This window comes from Lissotriton helveticus, chromosome 4_1 (genome assembly GCF_964261635.1).
Source record: "Lissotriton helveticus chromosome 4_1, aLisHel1.1, whole genome shotgun sequence".
NCBI classification, from domain to species: Eukaryota; Metazoa; Chordata; class Amphibia; order Caudata; family Salamandridae; genus Lissotriton; species Lissotriton helveticus.
This window is the reverse complement of record NC_136063.1, coordinates 703,245,054-703,262,481: the sequence shown is the minus strand read 5'-3', so window position 1 is coordinate 703,262,481 and position 17,428 is coordinate 703,245,054. Positions and strand designations below refer to the sequence as shown.

The window sequence follows — 17,428 nt, the reverse complement described above, 5'->3', positions numbered from 1 at the left end:
CTGAAAGATCGGAATCAGAGCCTGAATATCACGAACCTGCTGTTCGGGAGGATACACCCGAAACTGCGCCAAGTCTAGAACCGCTCCGATGAAGAGGAGCTTCTGAGAGGGACACAGGTGTGATTTCGGCACATTGATGGAGAACCCCAGCAGGTGCAAGAGGTCGGCCGTAGTCTGGAGGTGGCTGACGACTGTCTGGGGCGAGCCCGCCTTCAACAACCAGTCGTCGAGGTAGGGGAAGACTGAAACCCCTATCCTGCGCAGATGAGCTGCGACCACCGCCATCACTTTTGTGAACACCCGTGAGGCGCTGGTAAGGCCGAAGGGAGCACGGTAAACTGAAAGTGCTCGTGGCCTACCGTGAACCGCAGGTAACGCCGGTGGGCCGGCAGGACGGGGATGTGGAAATAGGCGTCCTGCAAGTCCAACGCTACCATCCAGTCTCCTGGGTCTAGGGCAGCTAAGACCTGAGCAAAAGTCAGCATCTTGAACTTCTCCTTCCAGAGGAAGCCATTGATGTTCCGTAGGTCCAAGATAGGGCGCAGGCCCCCTTTGCCCTTCTTGGGTACCAGAAAGTAGTGGGAGTAACAACCACACCCTACTTCTGGCCCAGGAACGCGCTCGATGGCCCCCTTGGCCAAGAGGGCCTTAAGTTCCTCTTGTAGAAGTTGCAAGTGATCCCCCGACACGCGGTGGTATTGCGGTGGCATGGCTGGAGGGGTCGTCTTGAAGGGGAGGGAGTAGCGCCTTCGGACGATTTGCAGCACCCACATGTCCGACGTGACAGTGCGCCAGTGGAAGTGGTGATGGCGAACCCTGCCCCCCACTGGCGTCACATGGGCCTGAAAGCACGGACTAGGAGGGTTTTGAGGCGGATGCTGCAGGGGGAGGTGTGGACTGGCCTTGGCCGTTGTCCCCGACCGCCGCCAAGGCGGTTTCCACGGCCGCCACCGCGCTGTGTATTAGTCTGCGGTGCGTGGCGGGCAGCACGTGTGGCGGCGCCCCTTCCTTGGCCCCGAAAGGAGCAAAAGGCACCCGTTTGCTGGCGTGGGGCCGAGCGGCCCAAGGACTTGGCCGTAGCCCTGGAGTCCTTAAAACGCTCAAGCGCATGGTCTGCCTTGTCGCCAAAGAGGCGACGGCCATCAAACGGCATGTCCAGAAGGCTGGCCTGGACATCAGGCGAAAATTTGGCGGTCCTCAACCAGGCGTGGCGTCGAACCGCCACCGTCGTTGCCATCGCTCTGCCCAGTGAGTCCGTGGTATCCAGCCCACACCGGATGGAATAGCGTGCTGCATCTCGACCCTCCGCAAGGGCTTGGGCGAGTTTAGTCCGGCCCTCCTCCGGACTTTGTGGCAGCACGTCCGCGACTGTGTCCCACAGAGTGTGGGTGTAGCGGCCCAAGAGGCAAGCGGTATTGACTGACCGCAGTCCCAAACTCAGGGACGAGAACACTTTCTTACCGAATTGTTCGTACCTCTTGGATTCTCGATCGGGCGGAGCCGTTGGGAATGCGGTCTGGGAAGTAGAGGCCTGGATAACCAGGCTCTCGGGGGTGGGGTGGGTGGACAAGAAGCAAGGGTCACCCGGAGCCGGGCGGTAGCATCTGGCCAAGTTCCTATCTACAGGCTGACCTGTAGCGGGCTTGGACCAAGTGCCCAAAAGAACGTCACACAAGGCCTCATTAAACGGCAACAGAGGCTCAGTCGAGCTTGCCTGCGGTTTAAGGACCTCGTGAGGAGGTTAGTCCTCAGGGCCGCGATGGGAAGTTCTAGGCCCAATGCCTTGGCCGCCCGCGTCAACACTACACTGTAGGCGGCCCCCTCCTCCGTAGCCACGGTTGGAGGGGAGACAAAACCAGTGTCTGGCGAAGTGTCCAGTCCACTGGCATCCCCAAGCTCATATGTCCAGTCCTGTTGAGACTGGCACTCCTGTGCCAGAGGGTCCACAGACCCCTCCCAATCTCCCTTGTCACCCATCACCTGAAACTCAGGTTCAACAGATGGGACCTGTTCAAGGAAGTAAAAGTCTCCATACGACGTCGAGAGCCGCGCCCAACGGCGCCGCTCCGGCGCCCGAACCGAATCAAGGGTAAAATTGGGGACAGCGTCATCTGTAGGCGGCGCCGGGGGCGACACCCTAGGGGCTGGCGTTGGTGAGGTTGTGAGGTCGACCGTCGACGACCCGGATCCGGAACCGGATCCAGTGGGGGCCTGCGGCGCCGGGACCGAAGTCGCCGGCGGCGCTGGGGCCGAAGCTCCCGGCGGCGTCGGAGCCGAAGCACCCGACCCGCTAGGCCCCCGAGCCGGGACCGCTGGGCCCGAAGGCGCCACGGAACCCGGCGGAGGAGGGAGAGACCTCATGGCCATGAGGTACCACTCGATCTCCTCTGGTGTTGCATCGTGCCCAGGGACCGGAAGGTATGGGGCAGGTTGTGACGCCCGCGACTCCGTCGGACCTGCGTGGGTGGTGTCACCCAACCCCCGGCCGCGTTGCGCGAGCGTCGGGGTGGGTCGGAAGAACGATGACGCCTTTCCGACCTCTCATGCCTCTTACCGGAGGACCGGGATCCTGAAGACTGATGCCGACTCTCGGAGCTACGAGGGCTCCGACCTCCCGACCGGTCCCTCGACCTCCTGTGGGACCGGGACCTTGAACGGCGAGGGGCCGACTGCCGGAGCTCAAGCCACTTGCTGGACCGCTCCCGCCTAGCCTTAGACGTCAGCGCCCGGCAGTCGGAGCAGGTTCGGTCGTCGTGGTCGAGGCTTAGACACAGAAGACACCGGCGATGGGGGTCGGTAACCAACATCATTCGGCTACACTTGGAGCAGGGTTTGAACCCGGGGATCCCTACCGGCACCGTAGGAGTCGTAGCGACTCGAGAAAAACAGATCAAAAGATCAAAAAAGTTTAGTCAAAAAGTGACTAAGGGGTAGAGCTTCTCCGGATCTGCGCTAGCTGGCGTGGAAAAAAGAAGAACTGACGTCAGCGCACGAGGGCGGCGTCTAAATACTCCGGCGACGTCATTCCGGTGCTAACGACGCCGAATACTGATGCGGAGCCGCGGACGACGCCTACCGCTGCGCAGGGGTATTGCTACGCAAAAGTTTCCGGATCCAGTCTGACGCCTGGCGATATTCTAAGGTAAGGAATCTATCACGAACGTGTCTCTTTCAGATATAAGGTATTATCAGTGAGCAAGCTAGTCCCCTAACAACCACCATCATCATCCTGGGATGCACCATGCTGTGGCACAGGGTAAGAGTCAGAATCAAAAGAATAATGGAGGCTCTGCTGATAGCTACGACATGGTAGAGGAACAGGGTTAGAGGGCATGACCGACTGGTTGCAATTTTGTAATGCTACATTGTTTGTGCTCCAGCACATTGCAGTTCGGGATCCGATGTAGGCTTACACGCCGCATAATCCTGCGGTGCCAGTGGCGCCAACACAGGTGTCAGGAATTGCAGTGGATAGTCGCTCTGGGGTGAACCCGAGTTAGTATGCACCCAATAGCAGGTACTAAGGGGATAGATGTACTTATTGGAAGCTGTGGGACAGAGTCTGGGACTGGGAACAGGATTTGGACCTACTTGAAGGCCACAACTACTTATTGTGCTCACTGACATACAGCTGCGCCGTCTCCGATCCCCTTTTGGTGCATGAGGGTGCACTGATCACATGACTTGAGTTGTGTCCCAAAACCACGCACTAAAGACACACCTTATGCGGATCGAAGAACGATATCTGCTTCTTGCAATGATGGCATGGCTTATACCCTGTCGTTTTTGTTGTGAACATCATTCCCTAGCACACTGAAAAGTTTACAAGTAGTTCTGGAATCAAAATTAATAGGAGGGGAGCTCCGGATGAGCGATGCAGAAAGGTAGAAGCGAACAGGGGTGGCTCCTATATGTGGATCCACTCTGTCAATTCGAGGGTGGGAGGGAGACAGTACTGAGCAGCAGGGTGCAACCAAGTGGCACACAGAAGCACTGCTATGAAAAATCTCCAGATCCAGTCTGGTACCTTGGGAATATTCTGACAAATGTGGGGTTACAATCATCCATCAAAACATTCTCTTTCCAAAAGAATTAATACGTTTCAACTGCATATCCAGAAGGTGGGTCAAAATAGAATTAGGGGTACCTTTACTTGCAGACACCTGTACCACCAGACTTTCAGGTATATGATGCTTTGTCAGAATGGACCCAGGGGTTGAGGTGGAAGGCTGAACCAGTGTGATTACAGGCCCAGGACGGTATAAACAGGGTCAGTGAAATCCAACTGGACCCCTTGCAGCTCTGTAGGGCCCAAAAGGGTGCTAGAGGGAGCAGGTATTCCGGGCATGATGGGACAAGCTGGGGACCAGATCAGAGTCAAAAGACGTTTTGAGATATGACCTTTTTGATTGATGCCCTTCTGCCTTCTCGCCAGATTTCGAGTGGTGGGATGGGCTTGGAAACAGCTTAGCTTTCTTGCACTTATGAGGCATCTTAGACTTCGACTTACTGGAAGATTCTCAGCAGGAACAGGACTTTGCGTGAGACCAGTTTCTTAAATCAGACTGTGAGCGGCCCCACAGTCAAAATATGGGGTTTAGATTTTCACAGTAACTTCTTATGTTCAGCGGGGTAGAGTTTTATCTCCTGCTCCAGACTTTACCTTTGGGTGCATGAGGGCACATTATTGCACAACTTAGCATAGTGACTGGAACCCAAGCACCAAAGTAACACATTATGTGGGTCCTTGACCAACATCTGGTTCCTTCAGGTGTGGCACAGTTTGAATCCTGTCATTTTAATCTCTGGCACACTGAGGTAAATTTTGGAGTTTGCAAATACTGTAGCCAAATCTACAGTTATGCTGTGTTTGTACAGTGTACAATATGCCATTAATATGGCTTAGTAACAGTGTTCAATTTAACATGAAGGTTATGAACATTATTACATTGCAATTCATTAATGATTACTAGCAAATAATGATATGCTATGTAATTGACAGTTGCAAAGCAACCATCTACCACTAATATGGCCCTGGGAAGCTGTTGGTTTTCTGGAAGTGTCTATGCATGTCATTCTGGAGCTTTAATCAGAATTCGGAGTATGTGTGATCATGATATCTTATGTTTGGATATTGTGTGTTGGTTAGTATCTGTTTGCTTTATGATCTGAGTTTGTGAGTCTGGTGTTAGAGGTGCAGACAGAGCCAGGAGTGAGCAGGCCTCAAATAAGTGAGGCCTTTTTGACTGTGCGACTGCGGGGATATGCCTAATAAGCTTTGATAGTGACCTAAGTAGACACTGATTACTTTGCCAACAAGTACTGTCAGGCAGGTCTTTATATGCTATGTATGATAACAATTCTGCATGTGATCTGCAGATAAATTAGCCATTGCTCAAATTCAGGGCATACCAAAATTCCTGATGAAAGCCTAGGACCTTGTGTAGGCCAGCAGAAGAGTTGAAACATGTTGACAATATAAGTGAGGGTCATAGTACCATGATAATGCTAGATATCCCTCCTTTTTTATCATACTATCGAGGGTCACTAATAAAGGGATACCCTTGACCACAATAGGCATTATCTTTATCTTTTGACTCCCCGGTAGGCTCTTGTAATTGCTCCCTGAAATACAGTTGAGCCCACCTCTGCTTTTAGGGGCCGAGTGGTAGACCTGATGATGAAGCATGCCACTATTACAGGGGGTGAGGGTCATACAATAAAGAATTTCTTTTTTCCATACATGTAATCAGGAAATCTCGATAAGGAGTTTCATCCTATTTTAGATCGGCTATGAATACTTATACTGTGTGTAGACAACTTATGAGGGAGAGTGTATTCGCTAGACCTACTAATACAGAAATCTTTTTTTACGAGTCCTCCCAGTGACAGGACCTTGTGGGAACCGGTTTAACTTTTTTTATTGTCTGTTAGAGGTGCATGCCCAAGTACTTTAAACAGTTGCTTACACCTCTTCTAAGGCAGCAACAGGCATGTTATCCAGCAATTATAGTTAAACAAAGCATGGTGGTGGTGGTGGTGGTTTTGTGCCAACTTTTTACTTTGTTGGTCTGTGTGTGTGATGTTTTTTCTCTGATGTAATAATTGGAAAGTTGCATTGGAAAGCACACTTGAGACATGATGGGCCCTGCACAGAGTCTTCACACTAAACTTACTTGGCCAGCTCAATCCATCTGACAACATCTGGTGGGAATTCAGCCCTTTTACGCATTTTCTTGGCTGGAGGTTCTTCTGGTGAGGTGCAATGAAGCAAAGCTTTTTCAAGTAGCAATATACCCATTGACTGTTGAAGACTAGCTAGGCAGCTAGTACTCACATTTGCTGAATCAAGGTTTAGGAGTTCTTGGTGTTGATAACTCATGTCCTGCAAAGAATTAGCAACAAATACTATGAATTATAAATATGCTTGTATCACGCACTAAAATAATCAGTACAAAGAGAGGCTGGAGTAGGAGTATCGGCAATAGTATCAAGCTTTATTCAACGCAACAAACTGGCCTTTACGGGGAAACAAGTGTAATCTGCAAAAGGAATACTTTAAAGGACTCTTTCTTGAAGTTATGCGTTGAAGAAAAAATGTATGTATATAAGGGCGATCTTGCGTTTTATAATACATAGAGTTCTGTTAGAAGCCCCCAGTCAATACTTTCAGTATTCAGGATGACAAGCCTTGAGAAAACATGAGACCTCAAAACAGCTCTGGAAAAAAGTGAGTACCAGTTTTACTAATTGAGGACAATCCATTTTCCCTGAAATAGCCTGCTGTTTTCTTTTTCTCACAATATAGAAAATTATATGTTCACTGTAGGTAGGTGTCAGGAAGCAAGCTAGATGAACAAGTTACCTCCCGTTAGTAACGCCTTTTCTGGTAGAGACTCTCTCTAACCACAGATTCTATGTGAAATGGTGTGACTACATTCTGCAGGAATGCCACTTTTAAGAAGTAGGCAAGAACCTGGGTTAGGTAGGTGCCCATCAGCACATCTGAGATAGCCTCATTAAAGGGCAGAAGAGGTTCTTGACTTGTTTGCCCTAGGCTAAGGACTGTTGTCTTGACTTCTGTAGTAAGTAAGCAGATGTCTAAAAGTACTGCTGCTCTCCTAATTACTGTAGCAAAGGAGGCGGATTACTCTGTTGCCGAATAAGAGGAAGAAAGGCCAATGTCTGGAGAGGTATCAAGACCACTGGATCTTGTAAAACCAAAAAGATGTTGCATAGATATTTTAAGGCATGGGCAAAAGTGGGACACTGCCCAGAGCCCCCACCTTCCAAGGGCCCTCCTGGGAATCGGAACTTTCTCTACATTTGTCCTATGTCTTTTTCTGTATCTGTACTCGTTTCCCACTGTGCCTAATATTACCTCGAATGTGGACTCTCAAAATCAGTGTCATTTTAAGGATATCTCAGGTTCCGGGCAGGAACACCAAACACTGTTCTGCCCTCATGCTGATGAGCCTAACTCGGGCAGGGGAAGGCAGAATAAAGGATAGGGGGGTGACCACTCCCCTGTCGAGCACCTTCCCCAGGGAGGTGCCCAGAGCTCACCAGGTGGCCGCTTTATTTGCATCTGACTGGTCAGACCATCAGACAAGCGTCCCCGATGCCCCCCCCCTATTATGGCGGTTAACCATAGAAGCTGTCCAATCTCCTTCCTAGTTTACTTAAGGGCTCCCCTGAGGGTGGGACCCTAGATTCATCTGAAAAAGGATTCCGCTGCAAGAATTGTCTTCAGTATCCCCCAAAAGACTATTCTTCTCCTGGATATTGGGCCCTGCTGTTAGGCTGTGCAGGACCCTAAGAGAAGACTGCTCTTGGTAGGAAGTCTCTCCTACCGAAACTCCGTCTCTTTGCTTTATACCCATCCTGCAAAATCTGGGCTATGCATACTTCACAGGTCACAAGGACTCCGTGTGCATCAAGGGCAGCTGGAAGGAATCTCCCTTGGATTGAATGAGTCACTCCACTGCGACCAAAGGCACCTCAATGTTGACAGACAGTCTTTGGATCCTGCTATCCTACAGACTATTCAAGGCTCTACAACACAGGTCATGATTTGGTGGTTCTTCGAGGCCTGACCAGTTTTTTATGCAACTTGGAAGACTACAATCCCTCGTGAAGCTGCTGGAACTGCGTCCTTGTGCACTGTGTGTCTGCCATTGCTTGTTGATTCTCCAACCTGAAGATCTTCAAGCTCCAAGAAGCCTCAGGTTCACACATCACCCTGCTGACGAGAGTAATGTCGCCTTGAGAACTTTATACATGGTAACTAAGATCATAACAGGTCTTATACACTAAGACTATATAACTAGCTAGTGGAATAACAGCTTTTTCATCTCATTCTGTTATATGTGCAGATTCCAGATATTTACGTCCTGAGTAAAGCACTGTCGCAAGTGTCGCCATTATTCCCTCTCTACACTCGGCTGGAGTGCAGTATTGTAAACCCACAGGATCAGTGATAACAGGTATTTAAATAAATAGCGTTTGCCTGTAAGTGACAGGAGCCTATATCACTCTACTTCTCTCCTTTTTCTTCTTTTTTGATCATATTTTTGGTATATTACGGCTCAGTGTGTTCACCTGACCCTGAATAGATGATGGTGGTACCAAAAGAGAGGGGCTTTGGCTAAGGGTATAACTTGATCATCAGAAGATGAAGCATCTTTTCCCTGGTCCTCTCTGTCTGGTGATTAGCAGACAGGACAAGGTTTCACACTTGTAGCACAATACTTTTCTCTCGACTCCACCTGTGTGTGACATGAGGGCACGCTTGCGATTCTTTAGAAACACAGGTGATGGTCTCGCTGGCACTAATGGGTGAAAAGTATACAAATTTTAATAGTATATACATGGAACAATGTAAGAGAGCTTCTGGGTCTGTCAAACGATGAAATCCCCTTTTTTCGCCACAAATATTGCATTTTTAGGTCCCCTACTTTCCACCCATATGAAAACCAAGAACTGAAAGGTCCTGATGAAGATGGAGATAATTTGTTATGTCCATTGAAACTTACGTCGACCAGATAGTGTGACGCCCCAGCTACCAGCACAGCAATTGAGGGTTGATGTTTTCACCCCGTGTATTTTCCATCTGTGCATGCAGTGTTGTACTGGGGTGGTTATGAATGCGTGAAGTAGGTGTCAGTGATATGATTGTGGGTTATGTGAATGAGGTGCGAGTTTGAAGAAACTGCTTTCTTTGGAGAAAGTAGTTTTAGTCTTTGAAGATGAAATGTTAATGATTTTATATATATATTTATGATACATTGATCAGGATTATCACTAGAAAGAGTATAACCAGATTTGTACTTAAAATCTTGGGATGAGAGGCAATGCAGAACAAATGTTTTAATGGGATCATGGTTTTGAATAATGTGTTTTTAATAATATGAAGAATAAAAAAAATGAAATATAAAAGATTGACCAATGTGTGGAGAAATATTGAGTAATAGTAACTGACCCATTTCAATGCAATGTTAGCTAATATTAAAGAAATACAGGTCACGTGGGAGGTTGTGTATTTATTTTTGGTTTATTTCCCCCTTACTCCCAGACATACACAGTTTTGCATTTAGGGGGGCGCCTTTTCTATTCAGATTTACCAGTGTTTTTTCAATCATAGGCTTTAGGTTGTCTCACTCACTTTGTGAGGTTGTGAATACTTTCCCCCACCTTTTTTGTCAATTTGCCTATATCTTTTTCTCTCTATGTGACATCGGGTGTTGTCCTTTGCTATTTTCATGGGAGAACCTAGGTCCTGTAAGCAAATTCTAGCTATATTGACTCTTGCAACTCCTGTCTTTCATTTACATTTGTCGAACCGACTTTACTCTCTTGCACATAGGACTTACTCGTTGAGCCCATACATATTGTTGTTGAGGGCAGTGAGAGACACATCCAGCCCATAAAGAGGCAAAGTAGTACCAACATGGAAGCCCTTAAAACATTTGGCTTCACAGACGAAGATTTCTCAGCACTTATAGGCGATACACCCAGTACCAACAAATGGGTGACACTAACCAGTGTAGACAACAATGAGTGGACTAAATTGCTCAACCTTAGAAAAAAAGCTAAGAGAATGGAATAGCATGCCACATTTAAGCTTGAGTATCTTCGGGCAGGTGTCATTCCATCTCGACTAAGGGTACGCAATATACCAGCACTCTTTATAGAAATACGCAAATTTCTAGAGAAATGGTCCCACATAGGGAATAGATTTTCAAGAGATTGGATGATCTTGTTTGTCAAGACAGCAAGAGACATAGTGGCTGTTTTAAATCAGGATATTTTGGAATGAGAGGACAAATTGAAAAATACAACGTTATTGGAAGAACCAAACAAAGGTTGGAAAGCCTGAACGGTGAACTGCACGACTTTGAGGAATATCTAATCAAAAAGAAGACAGACAAGTTATGAAAGGATATCAGCTGGTATACACAAGAAAAAGCGTACCCATATCTGAGGGCAAATTACTATCAGGAATGGCAGCAAGAGCCAGAGGCCCAATCCTTTAGACATAATCAAAGGAAGAAAGTCTTAACATTCTCAGACACTAACTCCTCGGACTAAGAAGGTGATGGATCTAACACAATTGAGGGATCCAACTAAAACCACCGACCTCAAAGAGGTAGGACAGGAGACCACTACCAATATTACCAAGCCCCACCGCCTTTTTTAGCGAGAGGCCGGAACAGGGGCAGAGTCAGATTCCAGATGCACGACAGGGGGGGGGGATATCAATAAATGAACACTCCAACTCCTCAAATGTATATGAGGACTCGGAACCAACAGTATTAGAGGTCTTACGCAGTACCCCAAGTTCAGGGACCATGCCTATTTTTTAACTTGTCCAAGCATTGCCTCAGTCAGGATGAAATAATAGTACTCAGCAAAGGCTTATCTTTTGTCCCGAATAAGTCTTGCAATAAATTACAAATGAATCAAAACATCTTTGCTTTTTTCCGAAAGATTTATCATAAAAAATATTTCTCCCAACTAGAGATACAAGATGATGATGATAGGGTGTAAACCTAAATCAATATTCACTCCCACGTTGGAGATGGTGGGCCCGGAGATTGCGATCTTCGAGAAAGGTGTGCTTAATGAAGTACAAAAAATAACTAAATACATGCACAGGAGTAATACCAACTTAACACGATCAGAGAGAGTAGCACTCACCAAACTTTAAAACACTCCTGATTTGACAATCAAACCTTGTGACAAAGGTGGGGGAATAGCTATTATGGATACTGAAGAATACAACAACAAAATCTCGAAGATGTTAGCAGTACCTGAACACTACAGAGCAGTGAGATCGTCGGTCCTCACCGGTTTGAATGAACAGATTACTGTCATCACTGATAAAGCCTTGGAAGATGGTATCATCTGTACCAAAGAACATCAGTTCCTCAATAAACCCAATCCGGTCACACCAGCCATGTACGGTGTTCCCAAAACCCACAAGAGTGTTGACAACCCTCCGCTGCGTCCCATAGTGTCTTCTATCAATTCTAACACTGAACCTCTGTCCAAATACATAGATGCATTCCTATGTCCATTAACTACTAACTATAAATCGTACATCAGGGACACTGGTGACATTTTCAGGAAAATACAGCACCTACTGTTTAACCCCAAATGTGAGATTTTGGTCACATTAGATATAGAGGCGCTTTATACAAACATACCTCAACAACAAGCCATTGAAGCAGTAGCAGCCCTCCTTGGTAGAACGATAGGAGACAGGCCGGATCAATTCATTTTAGAGTGTTCAGAAATAGTACTAAAGAACAACTTTTTTGATTTCCAGGGTAACATCTATTATCAAATCAAAGGGACCAGTATAGGCGCCTCTTGTGTCACCAGTATTGCCAACATATATATGGGCGAGTATGAACTTAAGCAAATTTTTTAATGAAGTTGCACCCTATTATGAGAACGTTAAAAGGTGACATAGGTTCATAGGTGATATCTTTTTTGTTTGGGAGGGTGACGAACAGACCTTATTGTCATTCATTTCCTGGGTGAATGCGAGTGACAGCAATTTAAAATTCACAGCCCACTACAGCGTAGAGGCAGTGGAATTCTTAGATATAGTCATCACAGGAAACACAGGACATATACAAGTAAGCTTCTTTCGTAATCCCACTGCAAAGAACACTATTCTCAAACATAACAGTTACCATCCCAACAGCCAAAAAGACTCCATACCATTCGGAGAATTTCTAAGGATTAGAGGTAACTGTTTGAATATTAAAGACTTTGACAGACATGGAGATGAATTAAAAGACAGACTCTTACAGATGGGGTACCCCAAACGCCTAATCAGGACAGCGTTCAAGAGAGCACAATATTATAATCGGGATGCTCTGCTAACAGGGTCTCATACAAGAGAACTAGGTCTGTGTAATAAATCACTCGACCCTCAAGCAGAAGGTCAAGAGAATCCTAGATAAAAACTGGCATATCCTAAATGTACATGAAGATCAAAACATCTTACAAAAACCAATTGTGGCATTCCGCAGAAATGTGAATTTAAAAGATAATCAGGTCCATACTAGAAGGTTTACTGCGAATCAAACTCAACAAACTATCACAGGCCTTCCATTCATTAATGGCAACCACAGATGTGGCAGATGTGTAGCATGTGACTCAGCACTGGTAACCAGCCAGTGGGAGTACAAAGGAAAAGTAGGTACTTTGAAAGATTTCACCAGCTGCAGGAGTAACAAGCATTTACAATGCAATGGTCTCGGCATTATTTTTTTATTTTTATAAAACCTTTATTGAGTCAATCCAATCAGTACAGGCGCAGGCCTACAACCACAGGGGCCGGCCGCAAACTCAGGAGATAGAGACAGGAGCATTGCAAATGTTTACGGTTCAAGGATTAAACACGGTGTAGTCATAATTCGTGGTTGTAGCACAACGAAGCACAAGGATAAGAGAGGTTTCATTTTTATAATATAGAAAAAGAAGCTGCGGCTAGATCATCAGAGGCATCACACTACACAATAAACAAGAAGAGACGGGAGGGGCGTATCCCTCCACGCAATCTGAAATCGATGATGAGCAATAAGGCCAAAAACACACTACGCCCGCCGAAGGCAGGCCAGGAGTAAAGGCCAAACAATGGCGAGCAATTTAGCGAGAACATCATATGGAAAACCCACCCTTCCTAGACAAGAAAATAGAGGCAAGTGCAGATGCCCGACAGAGAAAAAGATGAAAGAGGGAGATATAGCCAACCCTACTAAGAAAGAAGAGAGAAAGGGACCATAGAACAAAACAAACTAAAATAACAAAACACCCGCCACCCTACATCACCGTAATGGCTATGGCCTACCCCACTAACAGCGTGCCTGTCGCCCCAGAATTACCCTAAAGAAAGGAAATAAAGATAAGAAAGAGAGAAAAACAGTAAAGAAAAAATATGAGAAGGGCCGACGATTCAGATACCCAGTCCCTCCCACCCCCGCATTAAAATCGTATAAACAGAAGCCATAGAAAGTACAAATATCAGCAAGTACATGAAACGCAATCAATTACAGCCCCACCAGATATGTCCTTGAATCACCATTGACCAGCAAGAAGTCCCTCAAAGTCCCAAGCGGGGTCACCCCTGGCCACTCTTGTTAATAGCAGAAATGTTAAACAGCCTTGCAGTCGGGAGACAATTCGATATAAAAGGTTCAATCGTTCCAGGCAGATCAGGTAATGCCGCCGCCCAACACCGTCCTAGCCACCGAAAAACAACTGACGATGCATGGCGGAGGCCGGAATGCAACAATACCCAGACCACCAATAGTTCCAAGTCCAAAAACAGGTCTGCCAAGCACGGAAAGGAAAGCACAGGATGTGGGAAGCACCGCAGCACAGCCCGGGCTCCATGTACCATAGATCGATGGAGCTTCTTCACTTGCTGGTCAGAAAAAGGCCCCGATGAGACAACCACTTGCGGAACAGGTGCGTCGATAATAAGCTCAGGAACCAAATCCATTCGCGCCTGCAAGACTGTAGACTCATCCGGGGAACAGGACACTGCGGCAGAAGGAGACTCATCGGCACCGATTCGGGGGCAAACCACTACGCTACAAAATGGCGGGTCAGCAATGGCGGCAATCCGTCCCTCCAAGTCCCGGGATCTCCGGAGCAGAGCAGTCCGCAAAGTTATCAATGCAGCCAGTACGTGGCTACGCGGAAACGTTTCCCCACGTAGCTGAGTTCCGGGGGTCTCAAGTCCAGCGGTTTCTCCGTCCCCGGGAGGGGTGCACTCCAAGGCGCCATCCGCCATTTCAGCCATCTCGTTCTCCGTCGCTTCCCCTCCACCTCCGAGTCCAGTCCGACCACCAGTGTCAACAGGTCGCACGGTTGGACTTCGACAGTCGGCGCTTGGTGCAGAAAGGAGAGTCACCAAAAGGCCGGGTGCGCTCCCCGCGGCTCGCCGGGAGCCAACTGCCGGTTCCCGGACGGGACCATTAACATGGCCGGGCATCACACCCAAGGGGAACCGGGCGACACGGCCTCTCTCCGGCTCGGCGATATCTCGGGTTCACGGGGCAACCCACTATTGGGAGTGGGATGGTACCAACTCTCCCGGCTCGCGGCTCTCAGGCTCCCACTGACCGGCTTCTCATCCAAACCAACACTACGAACACTGCCGGGCAACCTCAGCACTCGAGGCCCCGGCGTCAGCGCCACGAAGGCCGGCAAGCAGACGGGGACAGTTCTCCGGATCTACTGCACGGTGGAGCCCTAAAAATAGATGGTAAGTGATCGCTTCTCTTCAACAACTTAGTTCAACAAGCCTCGCTCAGGATTATCGTCAGGATAGACGTGCGGGGAGGAAGGGTCATCGGAGCCAAGCGTTCATGCGACTGTTCCGATCGCCATCTTGGCTCCTCCTCGGTCTCGGCATTATTAAAGGTAGAGCTATTGGCATAGCTCATTATTTTTTTTAAATCTTAAATAAATGGCATTGTCATTTACTTTGCCAATAGCTTAATCATTAAATAAATGGCATTGTCATTTACAATGCCAATATGTTAATCGCTCGCAAATGCATGACCTATTGCATTTACACCCAACAAGAGCCACACACAGCCACCCACACACACAGAGCCCCACACACACACACACACCAGAGCGCCACACATACACAACAGAGCGCCACACACACACAACAGAGCGCCACACACACACACCCAGAGCCACACGCACACACACACACCCAGAGCCACATGCACACACACCCACCCAGAGCCAGACACACACACCCAGGGGCAGACACACACACACACACCCTGAGGCAGACACACACACACACACCCACCCACCCAGAGGCAGACACACACACACCCAGAGCCCTACACACACACACACACACTCACCCACCCAGAGCCAGACACACACACCCACACCCACCCAGAGCCAGACACACACACACTCAGAGCCACACACCCACCCTGAGCCAGACACACACACACCGACCCAGAGCCAGACACACACACACACACACCCACCCAGAGCCAGACACACCCACCCACCCAGGAGAAGATTATTAGTTACAGTTCTTGAGCTCACACTCCCCCCCCCTTATCTACCAAGACAAACACAAAGCTGTGTCCCTCCGCGCACACCCTCATCCAGCCAAGTGTCACTTATTTAACTTGTCCCAAAAGATTTCCACCCACACTTAAAACATTTTTTAAAAAGTAAGCGTGCTAATTAGCATATAGGTGTGACATAGCTTCTTTCCAGTCCATCACTGCCTGGTGTGCAGTGTATTCACCTAGGAACCTTTAGGACTGGGCTGCTAGAATTGAACAGGTGTATTAATCTCGTGCTGGTTGCTACGTGCACATATGATCTTGCCACAGAAGACAGCATGCTTATTTCAAACCAACTAGAGGGTTCATGGCCCACCACTAAGATGTGACCAGCAGGTCAGCAGAGTTTGAGATCCAGGCCAGGTCAAGTCAGCCTTTCTTACTAACTCGATGAATACCAAACATTAAACAGTACTATTTTCACACAAAAAAAGTTCCAAGTAAAGGGCTACAAATAAATCGCCACAGAACGAATTTTAAAATGCCCTGCCTCAACCATTAGCTGAGAAAGCAGAATGCTTTTATTTGACAGTTTTTTTCTCAAAGCACAAAGGCCAACCATTCGCGTCATTATTTCCTCTGAACCCCGACCGCAACAAAAGGTGAAATTGTGAGCAGTTTCTTGTTCAGAGAAAAAGTGACATCCAGGTCCCCTCAGGCTCGACCTGTGGGCGGGAAGCAGAGGTAATAAAAAGCACCGTGTGAATGCCCTTTGGGAGGACTCAACAGCAAACACTGCAGATATGATAACTGGTGGTGAAGTAAAATGTGACTTCGTCTGACGCCTGGTAAGGGCGCATCCCCTCAGCCTGAGTCGGTGTGGGGAAAGCAGCGCCCCCCTGCGTCTCTTCCGAATTCTGCACCATTGTTGGAGATGAACATACACACACACACAAACATATCCTGTTCCCACTCACCAAACAGCCACATCCCGACTCTCTATGAGAGCGCAACTACCCAGAGACACGCACAGAGACAGGTCTTTTCCAGTCCCCTAGCCATACTTTACTCCCACACTCACACCCACCACCATAACTGGAACCCCCACGCCCCCAACACAGCCACTTCCTCCAGGCTACCCACACTAGCTCACGTGGACCAAGGTAGGCAGAGCCATACCGAGGTAAGTCAACACGTGTACTAGGCACAGATGCCACTCATTTGGTTCCATGTCTCAGACGGCAATGGCAGGCATAAAACGATGGAATGTAATGCAGCCCCGACTAATTACTAGCGGCTGAGATTATTTCAGGCAGTCCACTCCCACCCGTCACTTTTTTGTTTCCTTTGATCAATCAGCTACCCCGGATTTGTCCTTCGGTTCCCCTGGAAAGGACCTTGCTATCTCGGGTGTCAGGGGTGACGAAGGCAGCGCAATTAGGAAGTAAATGCGGTTCTCGGATCCCTCTGTAGATGCTATGGCTTCCAGTCCTTGCCCATCCGGTAACCTGGCCCCTCGACCGTAAACACGAGGCTATTCAAGGGATAAAGGTGGGACAAAGGGTAAAGCAGATGACACCATCGGCTGTCTGATGGTCCCTGATGTCAATTTGTGTTACCCCCAACTTGCGCTACCCCCGACATTCGGACGCATTGATATGCCACATGAACAACCCAGTGAAAGGAGGGGGTGGGGGGAGAGGTATTGCCCGGCACTCACCCTGCCCAGGTACAGCTCGTCCAGCTGATCGTCGATCCACTTCTCCACGTCCAGCCTCTTCTGCAGCTCCTTGCGGTCATATTTAACCGTCACTTGGGCTTGGCTCTTCTGGATGCCCCCGTGGCCCGGTTACCCCTGC

The 17,428-nt window shown here is 48.2% G+C and overlaps 1 protein-coding gene across 1 annotated transcript in view; it reads right to left on the bottom strand.

Annotated features, from left to right (window-relative positions):
* PRKDC (protein kinase, DNA-activated, catalytic subunit) overlaps positions 1 to 17,428 on the bottom strand; it is a 3,158,350-nt gene that overhangs the window by 1,455,531 nt on the left and 1,685,391 nt on the right. Inside the window, exon 63 of the mRNA XM_078687323.1 lies at positions 6,177 to 6,385. Within this exon, the coding sequence (XP_078543449.1) occupies positions 6,177 to 6,385 (209 nt within the window). The remainder of the gene's footprint in view (positions 1 to 6,176; positions 6,386 to 17,428) is intronic.